Raw genomic sequence first — 24164 nt, forward strand, 5'->3', positions numbered from 1 at the left:
TTGATTTGGGCTTTCCGTACACTGCATTGCATTATTGGTTGGTGGAGAAAGAGATCACCATAATTGATTTGGGCTTTCCGTACACTGCATTGCATTATTGGTTGGTGGAGAAAGAGATCACCATAATTGATTTGGGCTTTCCGTACACTGCATTGCATTATTGGTTGGTGGAGAAAGAGATCACCATAATTGATTTGGGCTTTCCGTACACTGCATTGCATTATTGGTTGGTGGAGAAAGAGATCACCATAATTGATTTGGGCTTTCCGTACACTGCATTGCATTATTGGTTGGTGGAGAAAGAGATCACCATAATTGATTTGGGCTTTCCGTACACTGCATTGCATTATTGGTTGGTGGAGAAAGAGATCACCATAATTGATTTGGGCTTTCCGTACACTGCATTGCATTATTGGTTGGTGGAGAAAGAGATCACCATAATTGATTTGGGCTTTCCGTACACTGCATTGCATTATTGGTTGGTGGAGAAAGAGATCACCATAATTGATTTGGGCTTTCCGTACACTGCATTGCATTATTGGTTGGTGGAGAAAGAGATCACCATAATTGATTTGGGCTTTCCGTACACTGCATTGCATTATTGGTTGGTGGAGAAAGAGATCACCATAATTGATTTGGGCTTTCCGTACACTGCATTGCATTATTGGTTGGTGGAGAAAGAGATCACCATAATTGATTTGGGCTTTCCGTACACTGCATTGCATTATTGGTTGGTGGAGAAAGAGATCACCATAATTGATTTGGGCTTTCCGTACACTGCATTGCATTATTGGTTGGTGGAGAAAGAGATCACCATAATTGATTTGGGCTTTCCGTACACTGCATTGCATTATTGGTTGGTGGAGAAAGAGATCACCATAATTGATTTGGGCTTTCCGTACACTGCATTGCATTATTGGTTGGTGGAGAAAGAGATCACCATAATTGATTTGGGCTTTCCGTACACTGCATTGCATTATTGGTTGGTGGAGAAAGAGATCACCATAATTGATTTGGGCTTTCCGTACACTGCATTGCATTATTGGTTGGTGGAGAAAGAGATCACCATAATTGATTTGCCTGTCAGCAACACAAAAGCCCATTCCCCGCATCTTTTTACACTAAAGGACTCCTCACTTTCCACACTCGGGACACTCGGTTCTATTTCTATTTCTATCCTTCATTTGCAAACCAAAGCAAGGCGAACAAAATCAGAGCACTGGAACACCAGGCGCGCCAACGCTTTCGGCATCGAAGCAGGATCAAGGACTACCCCTAGCCCTACCGAATGGAGGGCAGCGGTGCTGATACAGACGGCAACGAGTTCAAGAATGCCAAGGAGATGTGGATGGAGCAGGTCGGAGATACCACTAAGCGCACCCAGTGGTATCGTGAAGGCGTAGGGTATTGGCAAGGTGTAGAGGCATCGGTCAATGGGGTTTTGGGTGGCTATGGTCATGTTAGCGACGGCGATATCTTCGGCAGTGAAGTCTTTCTCAAATCAATTTTGGCCGAACGTTTCCCTCTTGCTGGAAAAGACCGCCCTCTTCTCGCTCTTGGTATGTCTGTTTATATCCACTTCTTAATTTTTTTGAATTCCAGATTTTTGTTTATGACCTGCTTTCAGTACATGCTCTACTTCTTTTCTTACAATTTAGTCTTCTTTTACTTTTATTCCTACTCGAGTTTGTTTAGTTTGTGCATATGATGAGTTGCACTACTTTCTCGTTCATGCTCTATATCTGAGCACGTAGTTTTACTAATGCCGGAGCTGCCTGCTATTGCAGATTGTGGTTCTGGCATTGGGAGAGTCACGAAGAATCTTCTTATCAGATATTTTAATGAGGTAAGATAATACAAGTTACTTTATTGTTGCTGCCATATTACTTTCTTGCTTTTTATCTGTCTATCTTGGGATTTTTGGAGTAAAATTTATGAAATGGTGCTTGCTTTGGCTTTTGGATTGTGCAATCTGATCAGACAGTTCGAATGATTCGTACATCTCTCAGGATACCATTATCGAGGTTCAGCTATTTGTTTCATTTCCTTGACTTCAATAAATGGTTTTCTGGTGATTGGTGTTTCATGTTATGCTTTGATATAGATTTTCATGATTCTGAAATCAATGCGTTGCCTTCAATTTGAAAAAAAATACTATAACATGTACTTTTCTTACTCGTAATTTCTTTGGTCTACTAGTATACGAACTTACCCCTACAAAAAAGTCTATTTATTTATTTATCCTTTTTTGAGCCTTAGGTTGATCTTCTTGAACCTGTATCACATTTCCTAGAGGCTGCCCGTGAAAGCTTGGCTCCTGAAAATAATGGGGCCTCTGATCTGCACAAAGCCACTAACTTCTTTTGCGTGCCGCTACAGGTAGTATGTAATGTAGTGATATCCAACAAATGCAAAATTAGCAAATTTGTTATATTCTGTGGTTTTGTATGCTGAAGCTCTTCTCTTTGCTGCTTTAGGTGGTACTTGGTAATCTATGTACCTTTTTGGATGTGAAAGGAATTCTGCTTTTTGTATAAAGAGCCTATTCTTAAACTTTTTCCTCCAACTCACACCATCCTCTAGTATGCGATTGAAAAGGAAAGAGTTATAAGAAACTGGAAAACAATTGCAAACATGGGTATAGCTAGATGGCTTAGACAGTACTTCTGTCTCTTGAGGTCGGAGATTTAATCCTCACGCCCTGTATTTCTTGAAATTAAATAAATAATAAATAAGTAAAAAAACTGGAAAACAACTTTTAATATGTCTAGATGTCACAGAATACAGGTACAACGTCCAGTAGGTAAGACATTGTATTGAGGAGTTTTATGTGATAAGCTGCTATAGTATCGTAGTAGATGCTACTGCGCCATTGGATCTTCTCCATTTTCCTGTCTGTTTATATTTGATCTCCAGCGGTAAACTTTGAATGCCAAATGCCTATCTGTCTGAATTAACTTTGACATTCATGTATTTGGCTGGATGTTTCTTGATTTTGTAACTGGCTCAACCCGTTGTCGCTCTTTTAAAACATCTAGATTTTACTCTACTGTTAGGAATTCACGCCAGATGCAGGAAGATATGATGTTATTTGGGTTCAGTGGTGTATTGGACATCTCACTGATGAGGACTTTATCTCGTTCTTTAAAAGAGCCAAGGTAAGTTGTTCTCTTTTTCTTGAATCAAGCTCTGAAGAATTTTGTTAGTTGAGTTATTTACCATTTCTTGGGGCCTTTTGGCTGTAAAGTGGTCTAGCTGTCAGTAACCCTTCAGATATTTAGATCTTGTAATTTTTTTCTGACATTAGCTCTTACCTTTTTTTTTTTTTTTGCCACCTTTATTTGTTGTGTGGTTCTTCTAATGTGGATGCTATATTTTGAATTAGTTACTAAAATGTCAATATAATGTTCACATTAGAGACTAAGATGTGAAAATGTCAATAGACATACCGGTGACAAAATTTACTGTTAATGGAAGCTTGAAGGCTCTATTCGGATTCAAACTTACAATTCTGTAATCAAGGCTAAATACTCATCTAAACTCCGTCTGTGTCTTGTCTAACATGGTACTAATATATATACATATATAGTTTAAGAAAGATCCCAAATAACTTTATGCATGAAAATTTCAATATTTCATTTAATATCAAAGGGAAATATCTTTTTGATCATTTATACTGAACATAGAAATTCTTAATATTGTATCGGTAATCAACAAGGGAAGTCGTTTCTCACAAGAAAGTGGGAAACACAAGGATAGACAAGATATATCCACCTAGGTTAAGGTTTGTTTACAAAAAGGACTTTGAGTTGGCGTTGACGAGAAAATCATCATTATTGCAAAAGGAAAAAAAGGTGCAAACTGGCATTTGTAGTTTTCAAACCTCCTCTGGATCTCTTGCCTTTTGTTCAAGTATACTTTTTCCTTTTGTTCAAACTTCCCAAGAATTGCTTTGAACTGATTTCCTGAAAAGAAAAACTTAGACACCTCGTAACACAAAAAGATGAAATGATCATTATATTGTTGGTCTTGGCTTGAAAATCATTCTAAGTGAGTCTTATGGTGCTTCTTGTAAATGATAAGGTCGTTTCTGAACATTAATTATTGTGCTTCTATTTTTTTCTTACTGTTTCAGTTTTCCTTTCACATCGATAGTCGTTCATGTTTCTGATAGCATATCTTACAATTAATCAATTTCTCATGTCTCCGAAACACCTTGCAATCAATCAAAAGTTTCATGTTTCTGATTACTCTTATTAAAAAAAATTTGATAGCTGGATTTAACTCTTAAGAATTAAGAATGCTATGAATGCTGTCATCAGGTAGACTTATGACCTATTTTGGCTCTTTACTTTCAGTTGGGCCTAAAAGCTGGCGGAATTTTCATTCTGAAGGAAAATATTGCAAGATCTGGTACCTGCCATTTTCAGTTCTTTTTGTTATGAATATTATGCTGTCTAGTTACAAAGATATATTATCTCAATTTCAATACCTTATATCTGCATTCAATGAAAATGATTTTCATTGTTCTATTTTCAATGAAGTTTCTGTTTCTTTCCAGAAAAAGAAAAACCTTTGTATTTAAAGAGCATGTCTGCCTCATCGACCTTTCCAGTGGGACCATTCTAGCTGAAAATTAAAATGAATATATCAAAACTCAAGTATTGTATCTTGTTGCAGGATTCATATTAGATAAAGAAGATCGAAGCATCACAAGATCTGATCCATACTATAAAGATCTATTCAATCAGTGCGGACTCTATCCGTTTAAATCAAGGGTAAAGTGACTATGCATTTGGTTTAGTCTATTCAATGCAACTTTTATTTATTTATTTTTTTTCCATCTGTTCCATCATCAAACCAGATTGCAAAATGATTTTCTCGGTTGTTATTTTATTTTAATCGATTTTTGTTTCATAAATACGTCTGTGGAAGTCACTTCAAATATCAAGACATGATAAATGAGACTCATCTGGTTATGTTCATAAGGGCTCTTAGATTTCTATCCTTCCAGTCAGGATGCCTTCTGATCTCAAAATATTGGGATTGAGTTATTAGTTCTATGAAGTTGTAAACTAGTGCTATCAACATTCCTGCTTTGCCTCACTATACTTGGTTTATTCACTACCCTAAAGAAATGAACAAAAGCGGTTGTTTGCTAAGAATTGGAGAGGGTAGCCACTTTTCAACTAGCATGCAGTTGATAGGTAGTGCACCTTTTATGGTTCACGTTCACATTGCTATTTACCACGATTGACAGGTCTTAGTAGCTTACCTTGCAACTTGCTCGCAAATTCATACTGGATTCCGGAACTTATTCCATAAAGGAATTTAATTTGCATTTATTTGATGAAAAAAATCAAATGAAATGTGAACTAGTTAGCCAATTCAATAGCAGTGTGAAGAGAAGCTTACCTTGCTTATAAAGGATTGGGTTACTTAGATTGAATATGAATAAACTTGTAACCAGCACGTCCCAACTCAATCCATTAACACTCCTTATAACTGGGTATAATTCTATTACATGTGCACTCACTTACCTTGCAAACTTGAACCCTGTGTTATTCCTCCTCTCAAATACCGAGTTTCTTCTACTTTATTGTGCTCATGATTTTAGGACCAAAAGGGATTTCCCGAGGAATTATTTCCTGTGAAGATGTATGCATTAACTACGGAGGTGCCCAGGAGGATTTCTCGTACCAGAAGGGAACAAATCAATAGACCTGGAGTTATCAAGTGAGGATCTTGATCCCATTTCTATCCTTTCTGAATGAGTCAGTTGCTGTGATTTGGCTAGCAATGATACATTTGTGTTCGGTTACTTTTGAACCTTTTTTGTTTGTACAGATTTCATGTTTTAGATATCTTCAAGTGATAAGTATGACCTCTCTTAGTCTTTGTTAACTTTCTGTTATTGATTGTTGAATACTCTCGTTTGAAAGATATGAACAAAAGAAAATTCCAAAACCCAAGCTAGTTTTAGAGAATGGTTTCTTGGACCAACTTTGTATTCCTATTTTTCCATTTCAAGAATTGTTTCAAAAGATATTTGCCCGATCTGCAGTGAACTAAATCCCTGTTATTTATACAAACTTACAAAATCTAGTTACCACATAGCTAAGGCAACTAATGGGATAATTAAGCTTAATTGCTCAAATCCCTGAGATAATATAGGAACGAACCCCAGCGGAAAGGAAAAGGGACGTTTTTGCATTTTAGTGTAGTAGAAGATGGATCACTCAGCCAAGCAGTGATATTCACACATCAAAGGCTCTCAGCTCTGCCATTAGAATCAAAGGCTCTCAGCTCTGCCATTAGAATCAAAGGCTGCTGCAACAGATGGAATGCTCTGTTCATATCTGAAGAAGTTGCCCGGATCCACCATGGTCTTCACCTCCACCAATCTGTCAAAGTTTCCCTTGAAATACTTTCTTCCTCAACACCTTGCCTCCCAATAGCTTGCGTTGCCATTTCCATTCACCCCCAAAACCACGTCTCTGTAGTTCAAATAAGCACTTCTAGACGATCTTGAAACATATAGGGTGTAAAGCTCTCTGATCAGCTCCACGTTCTTGTCTGCAGCCTCCTCGCCTTCTTCTTTCCATGTCACTGAGTACTGTATTTTGTATTTGTTCCCTGCTATGTGTGGAAATGGGGTTTCCCTCTCTGCAATTTCACTCATTTTCCCACCGTATGGGTTGAAGGTCAGCGCTGGTCTTTTCAGTTCCATCATTTTCCTCATCATTCCTTCCAGATCTGCCTTGGAGATTGGCTCTTGAACGTAGTCTGATTTCTTCTACAAGAACTTTTCAGAGTTGGGTTGCCTTTCGGGCAAGACATTGAGGAGTCCCAATGGGGTAGTTGGACCAGAACAGAACAGACTCGATCCAGCTCGTTTCTATACAATCCTCGGCCTTCACACCCAACTCAGGAAGTGTTTCAGACATTAAGGAAAACAGCTTCTGTGCACTTCCTAGGAACAAGGAAATGAATTTGGCTTTTGCTGTCTTTTGGGTTTTTTTATTTGCAGAAAGAATCACCACATTTGTGAACAGATTTTCATCAATTTTGTCAGCAACTTCCTGCCATTTGTACAACATATCTACAGCACCTTCCTCCATGGTTTTCTCCATTCTAAAAACGGAGACAGTTTCAGGTAAAGGAACAAGCTTAAACTTCCATGAAACTATGACACCAAAACTAGCTCCACCTCCTCCTCAAATTGCCCAAAACAGATCTTCCCCCATTGATTCCCTATCTAAAACCCTACCATTAGCATCAACATCAAAACATCAACTACATTGTCCACAGAAACCCCAAATTTCCTCATCAAATTACCGTACTCAGCGCCGCTGAGATGGCCTCCAACTCCAACCGTGGGGCAAAACCCCAGCTGGGAATCCATGGATCTTGCTCTTCTCTGCAATTTTGAAGTATAATTCGCCAAGGGTTGCTCCCGAGTCCACCCACGCACTCTCATCCTCAATGTTGACAGCTACAGATCGAAGATTGAACATATCGAGGATCACAAAAGGGGAATCGGAGACATAAGAGAGGCCGTCGTAATCATGGCCACCACTTCGGATTCTGAGTTCTAGGGCGTAGATTCTGCATCAGAGAATGGAGGCTTGAATGTGGGAGATATGGGTCGGGGCGACGATGAACAAGGGCTTAGGGGTAGTTGGGGAGGCGAACCTTAGATTCCTGATGTAAGAGTTCAAGACAGGGGAGTAAGATGGGTTGTCGGGGAAGAAGGTAGCTTCGGAGATTGGGGAAGCTGATGGCGAAGAATGGTCGGAAAGGCAGCTGAGAAGGGTGTGATGAGAAGCCGCCGCAATTGAAGGGAGAATGAGGAGAAGGGTTGTAAGGATTGGGATTAATAATGAAGTTGGAATCACCATGGGCGACCGAGGATGAGCTAAGATTGACATGGCGTGTGTAGGAAGACGATGAAAAAAAGGCATTCTCATTGACCATTGGTGGTTGGTTCTTCCTATTACCTCCAAGGTTGAGTAAAACAGTTAATACCTCTGTTCTTGAAGGTTAAGTTGTACGGCTAATCAAGTTATTTTTGTACGTAATTGTAAAAAAGTAGACAAGTATATGAAGAAAGTAATTAGAAGGCTTTTGATTTCAATGATAACCAATGTGAGTATAATAACCATTCATTCAAAGCGACGGCTACAATCACTTATTATTTTTCAGATATTATATCAAAACATATCATAGTCGACATGCTTCATCTTCGTTGGTTGAGGAGAGATCAACGGGTGGGGATACTCTGTTCATTCCTGAAGAAATTCTGTGGATCAACCTTGGTCTTCACGTCCACCAATCTTTCAAAATTCTGTTTGAAATACCTCTCCCCATAAACCTTTCCTTCTCCCACGTTCCAATGCGTGCTACTTCCCACGTCAATGTCTCTGTAATTCAGAAACGCTTCTCTCGGATTCTTGGTCACGTAAGGAGTCATTGCTTCGTACAATTTGTTAATCATGTTTAAGCGTTCATTCGCTTCTTTTTCCCCTTCTTCCTTCCAGGTGGTGGAGTGCTGGATTTTGAATTTCACGCCAGCTCTGTGTGGAAATGGCGTCTCCGTCTCTGAAATCTGGCCCATTTTGCCTCCGTATGGGTTGCACACAATACCCACTCGTTCTGTTTCCATCACCGCCTTCCATATCGCGTCCAACCCCGACTCTGTAATGGGTTCCCTCACGTAGTCCGATTTCCGCTTCAGAAAAGTATTGGGTCGGACTGCTCTGTCCAACAGAGCTTCTGAGGTTGACCCTTTTGGGAAATTTGCCCAAAACAGAACCGATTGAATCCAACTCATTTCAGTGCAATCCTCCTTGTGCAATTTCAAACTGGGTATGTGCTGATTGATAATCTCCATGAGCGTGTTTGCTGGCCCTAGAAACAGCGCCACCAATGAAACTTTCCCTGTTTTCAGCCCATCTTTCCCCTTGGCGGAGTTTAGCATCAGTCTTATGTACAGATTCTCATCCAGCTTATCTGTGACTCCCTGCCACTGCAAGAAGATGTCCGTTGCTTCTTCTTCAATCAGCCTCTCAACTTCAAAGACCGTCACCGTTTCTGGGACTTTAACTAATTTTATCTTCCATGAGAGAATGACTCCAAAGCTCCCTCCTCCTCCTCCTCTAATGGCCCAGAACAAATCTTCCCCCATTTGTTGTTTGTTTAGGATCTCCCCTTCAACATTCACAATCTCTGCATCCAAAACGTTGTCGACGGAGAGCCCAAATTTCCTCATCAAATTCCCATACCCACCACCTGAAATGTGTCCACCAGCACCCAGCGTTGGGCAGACCCCTCCAGGGAAGGCATGGACGTTGCTCTTGCTAGCAATGGCGTGGTAAAGCTCCCCCATGGTGGCCCCTGCTTCCACCGTGGCAGTTTCACTGGCAATATCGACAGTGATGGCTCGAAGGTTGAAGAGGTCGAGGATGACGAAGGGATGATGGGAGATATAAGAGAGGCCTTCATAATCATGGCCCCCACTGCGGATTCTGATCTCTAAGCCAGCCTGTTTGGCGCAGACGACGGTTGATTGGACGTGAGATTTGAGCTTTGCTGCGACAATGACTAGCGGTTTAGGGGTTTCGGGGGTGAGAAATCTGCTGTTTCTAATGTAAGAATTGAGGGCTGGTAAGAAGGTAGAGTTGTCGGGGGTGAAAATGGCGTCAGAAATGGGGGACTGATGCTGTCCGTGTGTGGTTAGACATTGGAGAAAGGTGTCGTCGTGATCAGAAGCAGAGGACATCCATGGAGAAAGAAGCAAGATGAGAGAGAGGAATGCGAGGAGGGAGGAAGAAGAGGAAGATGAAGGCGCCATTTGTGTAATGGTTTGAGGATGTTGGGGAGATTCGGTGTTGTTATTATATAGGAGAATATGAGGATGGAAAGACCGTGAATTCTGTCGTCGTTTCCGATTTTTGGCCATTTCTAGTTTTCTTCTTTTGTACGCATTTCTTCAATTGCCATTTCCACGTTGGGTGCAACCATTGGTAATAAAATAAACACATGATTTCATTTGTTTAATTAGGAAATATATATATATATTTTTTTTTGGATAATCCTAACTTAAAATTTTATAAAATTTTGGTGTAATGGATAGTAATTTGTGAATGTTTGTGTAATGCTCCTTGTCAATCCGAGTGGTTCAGGATCGTGAATTAATTTATTTATATTACTCAAATATCCTTTTCCAATCTAATTTCAAATATTTAAAAAAAAAAAAAAAATAGAAAGGTCTACGGATGATTTACAAGCATATTTGAAAATAGTTTTGGATAATTTTTAAAATTTTTAAAAAATAAAATGTATGTTACATAATACATTACATTAAAAAGGAATAGTAAAATTGAGGAAATCCAGGAGATTCATTTCTATATTAAGAAAACTAATTATGTTGGTTTGACTAACTTTTCTATTTATGAATTCGATTTTATTATCATTAATATAGTCATTATATTACCAAATCCAACATTATTCGGTAATTTTAAACATAATTATCTTCCTAATTGTTTTAAAATTGAGATAAAAACAACAAAATAATTTAAAAAAGGAATAATATTTATTCTCTCTCATTATAAAGATGAAAGAGAAATAATGATCGTTACTTTGGCTAGAGGGGCTGAATTGTAATTTTACACCTTCTCTTCAGTGAACTCCATAAGGCTAGGGTTTTTTCATCCGCCCGCCTCTCCTGCTGCTCCCTGGTGCCGCTCCAACTCTGATTTTGCCTCTTCCTTCGTATCGGAGAAACTCTATCCGATTACAGATGGTCGGAGGCTTTGAAGTTGGAGCTGTTCCCTACAACCCAGACGGTTGGGGTCCGCCGGACTCTTCCGATTCTCTCGTCGCTTCCTCCAACCTCCCTCTCAATGTTCCCTTCGCTCCCTTCTCTCGCTCCGATAGGCTTGGCCGGATCGCTGATTGGACCCGAACTATGAATAACCCTGGTCGCCCCAAGACTGCTTCCGATTCCGTCTTCGACTTCACCAATGACGATTCCTTCCCAGCCAATGCTGACGAGGACATGTCCTTCCGTTTGGTTGATGGAAAGCCTCCTCCGCGTCCCAAATTTGGCCCTAAATGGCGATTCAACCAACAAAGGACGCAGCTACCTCAGCGCCGTGACGAAGAAGTTGAAGCTCGGAAGCGCGAGGCTGAGAAGGAGCGGGCTCGCCGTGATCGTCTTTACAACCTCAATAGGTCTAATGTCAATGCCCCCCGTCGTGAAGCTGCTGTTTTCAAATCCTCTGTGGAAATTCAACCCGAATGGAACATGCTTGATCAGATTCCCTTCTCCACGTTCTCGAAGCTGTCCTTCTCTGTTCCTGAGCCCGAAGACCTTCTTCTGTGCGGCGGGCTAGAGTTCTATGATCGTGCATACGACCGAATCACTCCCAAGAACGAGCGCCGCCTTGAGCGCTTCAAGAACCGCAACTTCTTCAAGGTAACTACTACAGACGACCCTGTCATTCGTCGTCTTGCAAATGAGGACAAAGCCACAGTTTTTGCTACCGATGCCATCCTTTCTTCCCTTATGTGCGCAACCAGATCGGTTTACTCCTGGGATATTGTGGTTCAGCGTGTTGGGAACAAGCTTTTCTTTGATAAGAGGGATGGGTCGCAACTTGATTTGCTTCCCGTCCACGAGACATCTCAGGAACCCTTGCCAGAAGCGAAGGACGATATCAATTCAGCTTACTCACTGAGTGTTGAAGCTGCTTACATTAATCAGAACTTCTCGCAGCAAGTTTTGGTTAGAGACGGAAGTAAGGTGGCCTTTGACGAGCCAAACCCATTTGCAAATGAGGGTGAGGAGGTCGCTTCTGTTGCTTATAGGTATAGGAGGTGGAAGCTCGATGATGACATGTATCTTGTGGCGAGGTGTGAGGTTCAAAGTGTTATGGAGGTTAATAAGCAAAGATCATTTTTGACTCTGAATGCTCTTAATGAATTTGATCCCAAATATTCTGGTGTCGATTGGAGGCAGAAATTGGAGACACAGAGGGGTGCTGTGTTGGCCACTGAGTTGAAGAACAATGCTAATAAATTGGCAAAATGGACAGCTCAAGCTCTGTTGGCTAGCGCAGATATGATGAAGTTGGGGTATGTCTCTAGGGTTCATCCTCGCGATCACTTCAACCATGTCATCTTAGCCGTTGTTGGATATAAACCTAAGGATTTTGCAGCTCAAATTAACTTGAATACGTCTAACATGTGGGGTATTGTTAAGTCTATCGTGGATTTGTGCATGAAATTGAACGAAGGCAAGTATGTTTTGGTCAAGGACCCATCGAAACCACAGGTTAGGATCTATGAGGTTCCTGCAGATGCATTTGAGAATGATTATGTTGAGGAGCCACTGGCTGAGGAGGATCAAGTGCAACCACCAGGAGAAGATGAAAATGGTGTCACTGTTAATGCGGGGACGGATGATGCAGAAGAGAAGGTTGATGCTGCTTCTCAAGCTTAAGTCACAGCAGCATTCATTCGACTTGCTTGAGGAAGTTAAAACTCTAACCTTTTGTGTCTTTTTGTTCCCTTTCTTTTATGAGATTATCATTTTGGTATTGGTTTTGGTTTTGGATTCCTGCAAGCATAATACACATTGCTCGAGTAACTTTCAGTTGTTAAAACGTTTTGCTAGCTATAGCTGGTTATGCTATCCTGGAAATTTTGAACATGAGTTCTTTCCATCAGTCATATATATATATATATATATTTGTATTGAGACATAGTTTCTTGTGGATTCTCGTTTTGAATAAGTTAGTCTGCCAAGGATTTGCTTGATACACTACACCATGAGCTGATGATACCTTCAGAATGTTGAACATGAGCTGAGCTGAGCTGTTTAAGGTTTTGTTGCTTGCTTCTGAAACTAATTTGTATCTCTACTTTCTACATTTCCTATATATATATATATCGTTGGAGTAGCAGGCTCTATTCGCTATGCAGCATTCACCGGAGAAGATGCTTGCTAGTCTTGGAGAAGTTCTCAATCTGCTTTGTTATTTGGCTGCTTACTTTTAGTTGACCCCATCATCTTACTTCGGTATAAAGTAATCCGAAATTTCTTTTTCTAATTTTATTTGAACGATCCTTTTTGTCATCCGTTTATCCTAGAAGCTGTCGAATGGTACCGTGTTGGTTATTGTTTTAACTGACCACTGTCAGATTAATAAATAGATTGGTTTTCTTATTTCTTTAACTTAACAATACGCATGTTTTTCACATCATTTTACCAACATTCATTTCTATGGACCTCAAATATATAACATTACAACTCTCTACTCTGAAGAAGAGTACACAGGTGTTTTTGGTTGTTGGAGGGGAAAAAGTTCATTCTCTGCGGCTAGTTGGGGTTGGGGCGAAGACACAAGTAAAAATGAAGACTTTAAACTAAAATCATTAAAAAATGAAGTCTTTGCCAAATGGCCATAAATAAAGTATCACATCTTTTCAATAAAATGAAGGAATGTCTAACTCTTGAAACATTAAGAGAGGCGTATGATGCTTGATGTTCGGGGCGAATGACAAAGGGAAAAACCGTACAGGCTTTAAAAGGTTCAAAGGAATTGAAGACAAATTAGTTGGGATAGTCTTTCACTTTTAAACCTTTTAAACTAAGCAAGAAGTAAGGTGATCATGTGGTTGATGATGCAAATGAATGTCAAAGCTATTAGGTTCCGAATCCAAATTTTCAAGTGTGGGACATGACATTACATATACATTCAATAATTAGACATGACATTACACATACATTGACATTACATATACATTCAATAATTAGACATGACATTACACATACATTCAATAATTACAACATTATCACTAAAATCTATTACAAACGTCACATATTTGAGTTAGAGTGTATTTCCTAATTAAACAAACCAAATCATGTGTTTATATAATTACCCGTAGTTGCGCCGAACGTGGAAATGGCAATTGAAGAAATGTCCACAAAAGCAAAACAAGAAATGCCCAAAATTGGAGATGACGACTGAATTCACGGTCTGTCCATCCTCATATTCTCCTATATATAACAACACCAAATCTCCCAAACATCCTCAAACCATTACACAAATGGGGCCTTCATCTTCCTCTTCTTCTTCCCTCCTCGCATTCCTCTCTCTCATCTTGGTTCTTTCTCCATGGATGTCCTCTGCTTCTGATCACGACACCTTTATCCAATGTCTAACCACACACGGACAGCATCAGTCCCCCATTTCTGACGCCATTTTCACCCCCGACAACTCTACCTTCTTACCAACCCTCAATTCTTACATCAGAAACAGCAGATTTCTCACCCCCGAAACCCCTAAACCGCTAGTCATTGTCGCAGCAAAGCTCAAATCTCACGTCCAATCAACCGTCGTCTGCGCCAAACAGGCTGGCTTAGAGATCAGAATCCGCAGTGGGGGCCATGATTATGAAGGCCTCTCTTATATCTCCCATCATCCCTTCGTCATCCTCGACCTCTTCAACCTTCGAGCCATCACTGTCGATATTGCCAGTGAAACTGCCACGGTGGAAGCAGGGGCCACCATGGGGGAGCTTTACCACGCCATTGCTAGCAAGAGCAAAGTCCATGCCTTCCCTGCAGGCGTTTGCCCAACGCTGGGTGCTGGTGGACACATTTCAGGAGGTGGGTATGGGACTTTGATGAGGAAATTTGGGCTCTCCGTCGACAACGTTTTGGATGCAGAGATTGTGAATGTTGAAGGGGAGATCCTAAACAAACAACAAATGGGGGAAGATTTGTTCTGGGCCATTAGAGGAGGAGGAGGAGGGAGCTTTGGAGTCATTCTCTCATGGAAGATAAAATTAGTTCAAGTCCCAGAAACGGTGACGGTCTTTGAAGTTGAGAGGCTGATTGAAGAAGAAGCAACGGACATCTTCTTGCAGTGGCAGGGAGTCACAGATAAGCTGGATGAGAATCTGTACATAAGACTGATGCTAAACTCCGCCAAGGGGAAAGATGGGCTGAAGACAGGGAAAGCTTCATTGGGGGCGCTGTTTCTAGGGCCAGCAAACACGCTCATAGAGATTATGAATAAGCACATACCCAGTTTGAAATTGCAGAAGGAGGATTGCTCTGAAATGAGTTGGATTGAGTCGGCTCTGTTTTGGGCAAATTTCCCAAAAGGGTCAACCCCAGAAGTNCCACCATGGGGGAGCTTTACCACGCCATTGCTAGCAAGAGCAAAGTCCATGCCTTCCCTGCAGGCGTTTGCCCAACGCTGGGTGCTGGTGGACACATTTCAGGAGGTGGGTATGGGACTTTGATGAGGAAATTTGGGCTCTCCGTCGACAACGTTTTGGATGCAGAGATTGTGAATGTTGAAGGGGAGATCCTAAACAAACAACAAATGGGGGAAGATTTGTTCTGGGCCATTAGAGGAGGAGGAGGAGGGAGCTTTGGAGTCATTCTCTCATGGAAGATAAAATTAGTTCAAGTCCCAGAAACGGTGACGGTCTTTGAAGTTGAGAGGCTGATTGAAGAAGAAGCAACGGACATCTTCTTGCAGTGGCAGGGAGTCACAGATAAGCTGGATGAGAATCTGTACATAAGACTGATGCTAAACTCCGCCAAGGGGAAAGATGGGCTGAAGACAGGGAAAGCTTCATTGGGGGCGCTGTTTCTAGGGCCAGCAAACACGCTCATAGAGATTATGAATAAGCACATACCCAGTTTGAAATTGCAGAAGGAGGATTGCTCTGAAATGAGTTGGATTGAGTCGGCTCTGTTTTGGGCAAATTTCCCAAAAGGGTCAACCCCAGAAGTTCTGTTGGACAGAGCAGTCCGACCCAATACTTTTCTGAAGCGGAAATCGGACTACGTGAGGGAACCCATTACAGAGTCGGGGTTGGACGCGATATGGAAGGCGGTGATGGAAACAGAACTAGTGGGTATCGTGTGCAACCCATACGGAGGCAAAATGAGCCAGATTTCAGAGACGGAGACGCCATTTCCACACAGAGCTGGCGTGAAATTCAAAATCCAGTACTCCACCACCTGGAAGGAAGAAGGGGAAAAGGAAGCGGATGAACGCTTAAACTTGATTAACAAATTGTACGAAGCAATGACTCCTTACGTGACGAAGAACCCGAGAGAAGCGTTTCTGAATTACAGAGACATTGACGTGGGAAGTAGCACGCATTGGAACGTGGGAGAAGGAAAGGTTTATGGGGAGAGGTATTTCAAACAGAATTTTGAGAGATTGGTGGAGGTGAAGACCAAGGTTGATCCCCACAACTTCTTCAAGAATGAACAGAGTATCCCCACCCGCTGATCTCCCCTGAATCAACGAAGATGATGGGTTTGGAGTATGATTTGTTTGTTTGTATCTGAAAAATAATAAGTGGTTGTAGCCATTGCTTTGAAGGAATGGCTATGATACTCACAGTGCCTAATCAATGAAATCAAAAGCTTTCTCAATACATTCTTCATAACTATTTCTATCCTTTCCAGAAATATGCAAGGACCCTACTTTTCTTACACAGCGGTGAACTTCGTTGCATACAAAGAGGTGATGTTACAGTTCTAAAAGAATATGTTAAAGAAGTAATTTATTACCCATAACAAATGTTGTATGCAACCTAAATAAAATTATTTAGAATAAAAATAAAAACTTAAAACCAAAACATAATTCAGTTTAATTCCCTGGTAATGAAAATACAAGATTTCCAAGTCGGCTTGTCTACCTGCTCGTCACCTCCGTGCCACAACAAGTAAGGAATTTCCTTGGCGGGGGTCTATCCGGGTCAAGGAACTCTTGTCAGTGTCAACTACATAAATCATCGGGATCTTAAATCATCGTATGGAGATCTAATTTTTACACATAAAAATGAAGTATTTTAATTTATCCTATAAATACTGAGAGATAAATATAGGCCATTAGATTCACAACTACCTAAAAATATCTCATCTGAAAATCATAATTATATTCATATAATTTTATTATTATAATTTATTCCTCCAATAATTTGAATTTTATGTATATAAAAATTAAATAACTTCATGAGCTGTTCAACTTAACCTTCAAGAACAGAGGTATTAGCTGTATTACTCAACCTTGGAAGTTAAGAGAACGAACCTCCAATGGTCAATGAGAATGCCTTTTTTTTCATCCTCTTCCTCCCCACGCCATTTCAATTTTAGCTCATCCTCGATCGCCCATGGAGATTCCAACTTCATTATTAATCCCAATCCTTACAACCCTTCTTCTCATTCTCCCTTCAATGGCGGCGGCTTCTCATCACACCCTTCTCAGCTGCCTTTCCGACCATTCTTCGCCATCAGCTTCCCCAATCTCTGAAGTTACCTTCTTCCCCGACAACCCATCTTACTCCCCTGTCTTGAACTCTTACATCCGGAATCTAAGGTTCGCCTCCCCCACTACCCCTAAGCCCTTGTTCATCGTCGCCCCGACCCATGTCTCCCACATTCAAGCCTCCATTCTCTGTTGCAGAATCCACGCCCTAGAACTCAGAATCCGAAGTGGTGGCCATGATTACGACGGCCTCTCTTATGTCTCCGATTCCCCTTTTGTGATCCTCGATATGTTCAATCTTCGATCTGTAGCTGTCGACATTGAGGACGGGAGTGCGTGGGTGGACTCGGGAGCAACCCTGGGCGAAGTTTACTTCAAAATTGCAGAGAAGAGCAAGATCCACGGATTCCCAGCTGGGGTTTGCCCCACGGTTGGAGTTGGAGGCCATCTCAGCGGCGCCGGGTACGGTAATTTGATGAGGAAATTTGGGGTTTCTGTGGACAATGTAGTTGATGCTCTGATTGTTGATTCTAATGGTAGGGTTTTAGATAGGGAATCGATGGGGGAAGATCTGTTTTGGGCAATTAGAGGAGGAGGTGGAGCTAGTTTTGGTGTCATAGTTTCATGGAAGTTTAAGCTTGTTCCTTTACCTGAAACTGTCTCCGTTTTTAGAATGGAGAAAACCATGGAGGAAGGTGCTGTAGATATGTTGTACAAATGGCAGGAAGTTGCTGACAAAATTGATGAAAATCTGTTCATAAGAGTGGTGATTCTTCCTGTAAATAAAAAAACCCAAAAGACAGCAAAAGCCAAGTTCATCTCCTTGTTCCTAGGAAGTGCCCAGAAGCTGTTTTCCTTAATGTCTGAAACACTTCCAGAATTGGGTGTGAAGGCCGAGGATTGTCTAGAAATGAGCTGGATCGAGTCTGTTCTGTTCTGGTCCAACTACCCCACTGGGACTCCTCTAAATGTCTTGCTCGAAAGGCAACCCAACTCCGAAAAGTTCTTGAAGAAGAAATCGGACTACGTTCAAGAGCCAATCTCCAAGGCAGATCTGGAAGGAATGATGAGGAAAATGATGGAACTGAAAAGACCAGCGCTGACCTTCAACCCATACGGTGGGAAAATGAGTGAAATTGCAGAGAGCGAAACCCCATTTCCGCACAGAGCAGGGAACAGATACAAAATACAGTACTCAGTGACATGGAAAGAAGAAGGCGAGGAGGCTGCAGACAAGAACGTGGGGCTGATCAGAGAGCTTTACGAGTACATGACACCCCATGTTTCAAAATCGCCTAGAAGTGCATATTTGAACTACAGAGACGTGGATTTGGGCGTGAATGGAAACGGCAACGCAAGCTATTGGGAGGCGAGCCACTGGGGAAGAAAGTATTTCAAGGGAAACTTCGACAGATTGGTGGAGGTGAAGACCATGGTGGATCCGGGCAACTTCTTCAGATATGAACAGAGCATTCCATCTGCTGCAGCATATGATTGTAATGGCAGAGCTGAGAGGCTTTGATGTGTGAATATCTGCTTGGCTGAGTGATCCATCTTCTACTACACTAAAATGCAAAAACGTCCCTTTTCCGTTATTCTGGGGTTCGTTCTCGTATTATATCTGGGATTTGAGCAATTAAGCTTAATTGTCCCACTAATTACTGTTAATTGTGTTGGTAACTAGATATTGTAAGTTTGTTTCAAATATCCGACAACTAGATTACCGTTGGTTTCTTGAAATAATATTGCCTGTGAACAGTTAAAACCCTAGATAAACAGTTTCTAATACTAGCACTAAACATATTTTTAAATTCTTTTTAGAGATTAAAAANAAAAAGAGGGTTATTTTATATGATTTTTCTTATTTTGTGCAATAATTTATTTATTATTTATGAATTTTTAATGTAAAGTGGATGGGATATGGATAGGGTTTAGGGTAGTGGAGGCATGTTTGACTTTTGAAACATTTATCGTTTTTTGGTGAGATGTTATTGCCGTGTTTTGAATGGACGATGTCGGAAGCCTCCTCCGCTTCCGTGACTCGTAAACGCGTCCGAATTTTCACCTCCAGATTGGCAACTTCATTTCCCACCCGTCACGTGCTTTCGACCGGGTCCAACCGCCAACAAAACTAACACGTGCCATATATATATATATTTTTTTAAATATTATATATTATCGAACCAATTATTGGGACATTTTAGGAATCCTCAATGCCTTTTATGTTTTATATTAAAACGAGACGTGCAAAATCTAGATGATCTTGACTCAACCAATTTTAATAAATATAAGTAACATTTTATTTCAATTAAATATTAACCACTAAACTTCAAAACAAATCATCACAAGAAAATGTTTGATTTTAAAATTTCCAAAATATTTATTTATTTATTTATAATGTAAAAAAAAAAAAAAAAACTTGAAAATTTTGAAATTATTGAAGTTTTTGTCTTTGAAAATAGGAAAAGCAGGCATCCGAAAAGTCAAAAGTCAACTTTTTTTTTTTAATTTATTTGAAAGTTGACTTTTGAACACAAATCATTTTAGCCACCTCCTTCCAAAATTTATATCTATTTAGTCTTCAAAATGTGTAATTTTTGAAAGGGGATTTTGTGGGTAGGGAGGTGGGTTAGGTTGATGCAGTCCCAACCAAATTACACAACCAAATTACACAAGTCCTTCACGTTCATAGCAAAGATATTTTATTGTTCATTAATTAACATTCAGATTTTTCTCCCCTTCTTTGTCCGGTCAAATTATACGCACATATTCCATTCACATCATTTTTCTTTACTTTTTTTTAATTTAAAATGGGAAGAACAATGTGGCACGACAAAGGTAGACATGTGAGTCGACAGGGACAGGCATACTTCCAATTTTATAATTCAACTTTAAAATATGCTAAACTTCCAACAAACCCCACCATTATTATACTCACTTCCACAATTGCCCTTCCCTTTCCCCTAAATCTCATCTTCATTTATTTAGTTTTGTTAATTTATAATTTACATATTAATCCAAATACAAATTATTAGCCCACTATTATGCGTAAAAAGGGAAAACGCGTTTAGTATGAATTTTATTATTTCTTGGATTCTTCATTAAATATTTTCATATTTTTATTTCCAAATTTAATTTCAGTTTTAAATTTCTAAAATCTTATCAGGTCATTAACTATTTTAGACTTTTCAAGAAACCACAACTTGTTTGCTCGCAAATTAAAAGTAATTAAGATTTTTTTCTTTCTATAATGTAAATAATTAAATATCCATTTGATTACGATTTTGCGACAACCTAATTTGAAAATTAACGTAGGATAAAACATTGACTGTCCGCATATGATGCCGCCTTTGCCGGCATTATTTTACGACTGTAAATAGCCCAATGTTTTTAATTTAATTATCATGTGGGCGGAATTTATTAAATAAACCACCTAATAATGATTGACATAAGTTGGAAGTATTAATAGTTAAATTAATAAACTTTATTATTTATTAATAATTAAAGAGTTTTGATGGTCAAACCAGGAAAATTTGAGGAGGAAGCCGAGTTGCATTTTGCATATAAAGCCACGATGTTCCATAATGCAAATCAAATGAATAACACCAACTCCAACTTCCACCCAACTATGTCTCGTCTTCTTCCTCTCCTTCTCTTCCTTATCCTTCTCCGATTCTCGCCTCCCTCCGCCGCCGCAGATTCCGTCTACACCCAATTTCTCCACTGCTTCCAATCCGACTCCGACACCTCTCATGGACTCTCCGACATAGTCTTCTCTCGCCAAAATGCTTCTTACACTTCGGTTCTTCGGGCTTATATCCGAAACGCCCGTTTCAACACTTCCTCAGCGCCCAAGCCTGTGATAATCGTCACTCCATTCACCGAATCCCATGTCCAATCCGCTGTCATTTGCTCCAAGAAGCTCGGCATTCAACTCAAAATCCGAAGTGGGGGCCACGATTATGAGGGTATCTCCTATGTTTCCGATGTTGAGTTCATCGTTCTCGATATGTCCAATCTTCGCGCGGTTACCGTCGATGTTGCCGACAAATCGGCGTGGGTTCAAGCTGGAGCCACACTCGGAGAAGTGTACTATGGAATTTGGGAGAAGAGTAAGGTTCTAGGCTACCCGGCTGGGATTTGTCCAACTGTCGGCGTTGGCGGACATATTAGCGGCGGCGGCTACGGCAACATGCTCCGGAAGTACGGACTCTCCGTTGACCAAATTCTCGATGCTCGGATTGTCGATGTGAAGGGCAGAATCCTCGATTCCAAGTCCATGGGGGAGGATCTTTTCTGGGCTATTAGCGGCGGCGGAGGAGCCAGTTTTGGGGTCGTCCTCGCCTACAAAATCCGGCTGGTTCCAGTGCCGGAGACGGTCACCGTCTTCCGCGTGGAAAGAACCCTGGAACAGAACGCCGCTGACTTGGTGGTCAGATGGCAAGAAGTGGCTCCGTCCACCGACGAGAATCTGTTCATGAGGCTACTCTTACAGCCAGTTTCCAGTAAAGTGAAGAAGGGGACTCGAACAGTCAGAGCCTCAGTCGTGGCCTTGTTCCTCGGGAAATCGGAAGAAGTCGTTTCCTTGTTGGCAAAAGAATTCCCCGAATTGGGGTTGCAGAAAGAGAACTGTATCGAACTTAGTTGGATCGACTCTGTTCTTTGGTGGGGTAATTTCGATAACGGAACTTCACCGAAAGCTCTACTCGACCGCAATCTCGATTCATCAGGGTTTCTCAGAAGGAAATCGGATTACGTTCAGACACCCATTTCCAGAGATGGGTTGGATTGGTTGTACAAGAAGATGATCGAAATCGGCAAAACAGGGCTTGTTTTCAACCCCTATGGCGGAAAGATGAGCGAAATTCCATCTACAGCGACCCCATTCCCTCACCGAGCAGGAAATCTGTACAAGATCCAGTACTCAGTGAACTGGAACGAACCAGGGCCGGAGGCAGACCAGGAGTTTGTGAAGCAAATAAGAAGGCTGTACAGTTACATGACCCCCTTTGTGTCGAAGAATCCAAGACAATCCTTCCTGAACTACAGAGATTTGGACATTGGCACCAACAACAACGACAAGAACAGCTTCGAGGATGGGAAGGTTTATGGATTGAAATACTTCGGGGAGAATTTCGATAGGCTGGTGAAGGTGAAGACGGCTGTGGATCCAGAGAATTTCTTCTGGAATGAACAGAGTATTCCAACTCTTTCAAGTAAGCAATGAGATGGTCCTAGGATTTGGTGTCGGTTATCTACATTATTATTTTACTTGCATTGCATTGTAATGTGATGCGAGAACCACAGGGTTATTAGAATTGAAAAAGCTGATTGTTTCGGTTTTTCTGATGGAAACCAAGATTTATAGATATATGCATTTACAGTTCGTACCATATTTCTCTTTACGTTTGTATGAAGATTTGTTAATGAAAGTAATAAAAGTTATGGAAATCAGTCGCCATTGGAGTCGAGTTTTGGTGCATAAAAACTTGACTTTTCTGTCCTCCTCTGTCTCTCCCGGGGCGGTGGTTGGCTGAAAAGATTGAAAATTTGGCAATCAATTAAGGCATCATATCGTGGGTTGTTGCTGCTCATGTGTGTAAGGCTGCGTTCTGCTGCAAGTGTTTAAAGGGGAATTGGTAAAGTTATTATTAAATGGAATAGGTGACAATAAATAAACCCAAAAGTTGGCTTTTTTTAAGGGTCCCAAAAATGAATTGAAAGAAGCAGCAGCTTTAGCGAACACGTATAGCCAAAGAAAAGCCAACAAGGAAAAAAAGATGCTACTGTTGTCGCCGGCGAAGTAGAATCAATCATCTCTGTAAATAACACATACCCATCAATGCCGGCCCGAAACCCACATTCATTATCGCCCCATTACGCGAATCCCATGTTCAATTCACTCTCATTTGCGCCAAAACCTCCGGCCTTCACTAAGAATCAGAAGCGGCGGCGGCCACGATTTCGAAGGCAGTTTAATCTCCGATGCGTTGCGCGGATTGTTGGTGTGACTGTGTTTGAAAACAAGCTACCAAAGATTCATGGTAGTATGGCTTAAAAGACATACTAACATAATTAGTTTGCCTATCTCTATCTCCATCTTCAAAATGAAGTTAGATCCATGTTTTCCTTGTTCTTTCTCACTGAATCTGAGCCATTTTGCTAACTGCAGAGCTCCAATCTTCTGGTTTGAGTTGGAGTAGAAGAAGTTGGAGGCCGACCATGGTGGCCATCATCATGGTTACACCACAGCTTTTGTAAACCCACAAAGGAATGACTACAGGGAGTGGGGTTCCACAACGAAGAACAACTAGAGGGAGAAAAAGAAAAGACACCAACCAGCAGCAGCAGCAGCACGTATTGAAGTCAAAATCTTTGTTCTCAAGCTTTGATATTTCAAACACCAGAGTGAGATGACAATGGTTGGTAATCATCCACTTAATGCCTTGAAAGTATATTATAATGAGTAGCAGTGCTTTAGAGATGCCTTATCCTACCACTTATTCTGATTTGGGGTCTTAACAAACTTGTTCACTTTAGAGTGTTATCTTCACAAATCCTATCGTCCCACTATGACGACCTTATCTAGATCAGTTCATACAAGCCAAACTTCTAGCCCAAAGAGAAGTTTATCTTCATCATCATTCAACCCCAGCACTGCATTTTTATTCTGCTAAGATCTTCCTAACTCAACAAAGTAATACAATGAAACCAACTCTGACTCGGTGTGAGATTCACGTTAGTTGTAGAGGGAAACGAAACATTTCTTATAAAGCGGTAGAAAACAGTGATACGTAACGGGTCAAAGGGGACAATATCTGCTAGCGGTGGGCTTGGACGCTGTGCCAGCGAGGACGT

The 24164-nt window shown here is 40.9% G+C and overlaps 6 protein-coding genes and 1 pseudogene across 7 annotated transcripts; 5 read left to right on the forward strand and 2 right to left on the reverse strand.

Annotated features, from left to right (window-relative positions):
• The first annotated feature begins 1137 nt into the window (after positions 1 to 1137).
• LOC111804120 (alpha N-terminal protein methyltransferase 1-like) lies at positions 1138 to 5967 on the forward strand. The gene is made up of 7 exons (XM_023688818.1): positions 1138 to 1559; positions 1788 to 1846; positions 2260 to 2379; positions 3057 to 3158; positions 4359 to 4413; positions 4681 to 4778; positions 5618 to 5967. Exons 1-7 carry the CDS (start codon positions 1289 to 1291, stop codon positions 5738 to 5740), a joined length of 828 nt encoding a protein of 275 aa, XP_023544586.1. The 5' UTR covers positions 1138 to 1288; the 3' UTR covers positions 5741 to 5967.
• Positions 5968 to 6059: 92 nt separating this feature from the next.
• Positions 6060 to 8098, reverse strand: LOC111804115 (annotated as a pseudogene).
• An 18-nt stretch (positions 8099 to 8116) lies between these two features.
• LOC111804114 (berberine bridge enzyme-like 8) lies at positions 8117 to 9913 on the reverse strand. The gene has a single exon (XM_023688811.1). It carries the CDS (start codon positions 9851 to 9853, stop codon positions 8264 to 8266), a length of 1590 nt encoding a protein of 529 aa, XP_023544579.1. The 5' UTR covers positions 9854 to 9913; the 3' UTR covers positions 8117 to 8263.
• Positions 9914 to 10653: 740 nt separating this feature from the next.
• Positions 10654 to 12824, forward strand: LOC111804113 (eukaryotic translation initiation factor 3 subunit D-like). Its single transcript, XM_023688809.1, has one exon. It carries the CDS (start codon positions 10802 to 10804, stop codon positions 12503 to 12505), a length of 1704 nt encoding a protein of 567 aa, XP_023544577.1. The 5' UTR covers positions 10654 to 10801; the 3' UTR covers positions 12506 to 12824.
• A 925-nt stretch (positions 12825 to 13749) lies between these two features.
• On the forward strand, positions 13750 to 16467 carry LOC111804123 (berberine bridge enzyme-like 14). Its single transcript, XM_023688822.1, has 2 exons — positions 13750 to 14677; positions 15301 to 16467. The coding sequence occupies exons 1-2, from the start codon at positions 14026 to 14028 to the stop codon at positions 16323 to 16325; spliced, it is 1677 nt and encodes a 558-aa protein (XP_023544590.1). The 5' UTR covers positions 13750 to 14025; the 3' UTR covers positions 16326 to 16467.
• Positions 16468 to 17209: 742 nt separating this feature from the next.
• On the forward strand, positions 17210 to 19076 carry LOC111804118 (berberine bridge enzyme-like 8). Its single transcript, XM_023688817.1, has one exon. It carries the CDS (start codon positions 17212 to 17214, stop codon positions 18826 to 18828), a length of 1617 nt encoding a protein of 538 aa, XP_023544585.1. The 5' UTR covers positions 17210 to 17211; the 3' UTR covers positions 18829 to 19076.
• A 1789-nt stretch (positions 19077 to 20865) lies between these two features.
• On the forward strand, positions 20866 to 24067 carry LOC111804122 (berberine bridge enzyme-like 21). Of its 2 annotated transcripts, none has more exons than XM_023688821.1 (2): positions 20866 to 22522; positions 23479 to 23980. In XM_023688821.1, exons 1-2 carry the CDS (start codon positions 20881 to 20883, stop codon positions 23565 to 23567), a joined length of 1731 nt encoding a protein of 576 aa, XP_023544589.1. In that variant the 5' UTR covers positions 20866 to 20880; the 3' UTR covers positions 23568 to 23980. The 2 variants fall into 2 exon arrangements, 1 of the variants encoding a protein (XP_023544589.1); XR_002816465.1 differs by lacking the exon at positions 20866 to 22522 and adding an exon at positions 23213 to 23350 and having other exon boundaries at positions 23479 to 24067.
• The last annotated feature ends 97 nt before the right edge of the window (positions 24068 to 24164 follow it).

Source organism: Cucurbita pepo, chromosome LG10 (assembly GCF_002806865.2).
Source record: "Cucurbita pepo subsp. pepo cultivar mu-cu-16 chromosome LG10, ASM280686v2, whole genome shotgun sequence".
In the NCBI taxonomy this organism is placed as follows: Eukaryota; Viridiplantae; Streptophyta; class Magnoliopsida; order Cucurbitales; family Cucurbitaceae; genus Cucurbita; species Cucurbita pepo.

Excerpts from the sequence above, each read along its gene's own strand:
- LOC111804120 (XM_023688818.1), top strand. The coding sequence starts at position 1,289 with ATGGAGGGCAGCGGTGCTGATACAGACGGCAACGAGTTCAAGAATGCC. Across the intron at positions 3,159-4,358 it reads CGTTCTTTAAAAGAGCCAAG|TTGGGCCTAAAAGCTGGCGG; the intron begins GTAAGTTGTTCT and ends CTTTACTTTCAG. Across the intron at positions 4,414-4,680 it reads GGAAAATATTGCAAGATCTG|GATTCATATTAGATAAAGAA; the intron begins GTACCTGCCATT and ends ATCTTGTTGCAG.
- LOC111804114 (XM_023688811.1), bottom strand. The coding sequence starts at position 9,853 with ATGGCGCCTTCATCTTCCTCTTCTTCCTCCCTCCTCGCATTCCTCTCT.
- LOC111804118 (XM_023688817.1), top strand. The coding sequence starts at position 17,212 with ATGGAGATTCCAACTTCATTATTAATCCCAATCCTTACAACCCTTCTT.
- LOC111804122 (XM_023688821.1), top strand. The coding sequence starts at position 20,881 with ATGTTCCATAATGCAAATCAAATGAATAACACCAACTCCAACTTCCAC. Across the intron at positions 22,523-23,478 it reads GAGTATTCCAACTCTTTCAA|AGCTCCAATCTTCTGGTTTG; the intron begins GTAAGCAATGAG and ends TGCTAACTGCAG.
- LOC111804123 (XM_023688822.1), top strand. The coding sequence starts at position 14,026 with ATGACGACTGAATTCACGGTCTGTCCATCCTCATATTCTCCTATATAT. Across the intron at positions 14,678-15,300 it reads TGGTGGACACATTTCAGGAG|GTGGGTATGGGACTTTGATG; the intron begins GTGGGTATGGGA and ends ACATTTCAGGAG.
- LOC111804113 (XM_023688809.1), top strand. The coding sequence starts at position 10,802 with ATGGTCGGAGGCTTTGAAGTTGGAGCTGTTCCCTACAACCCAGACGGT.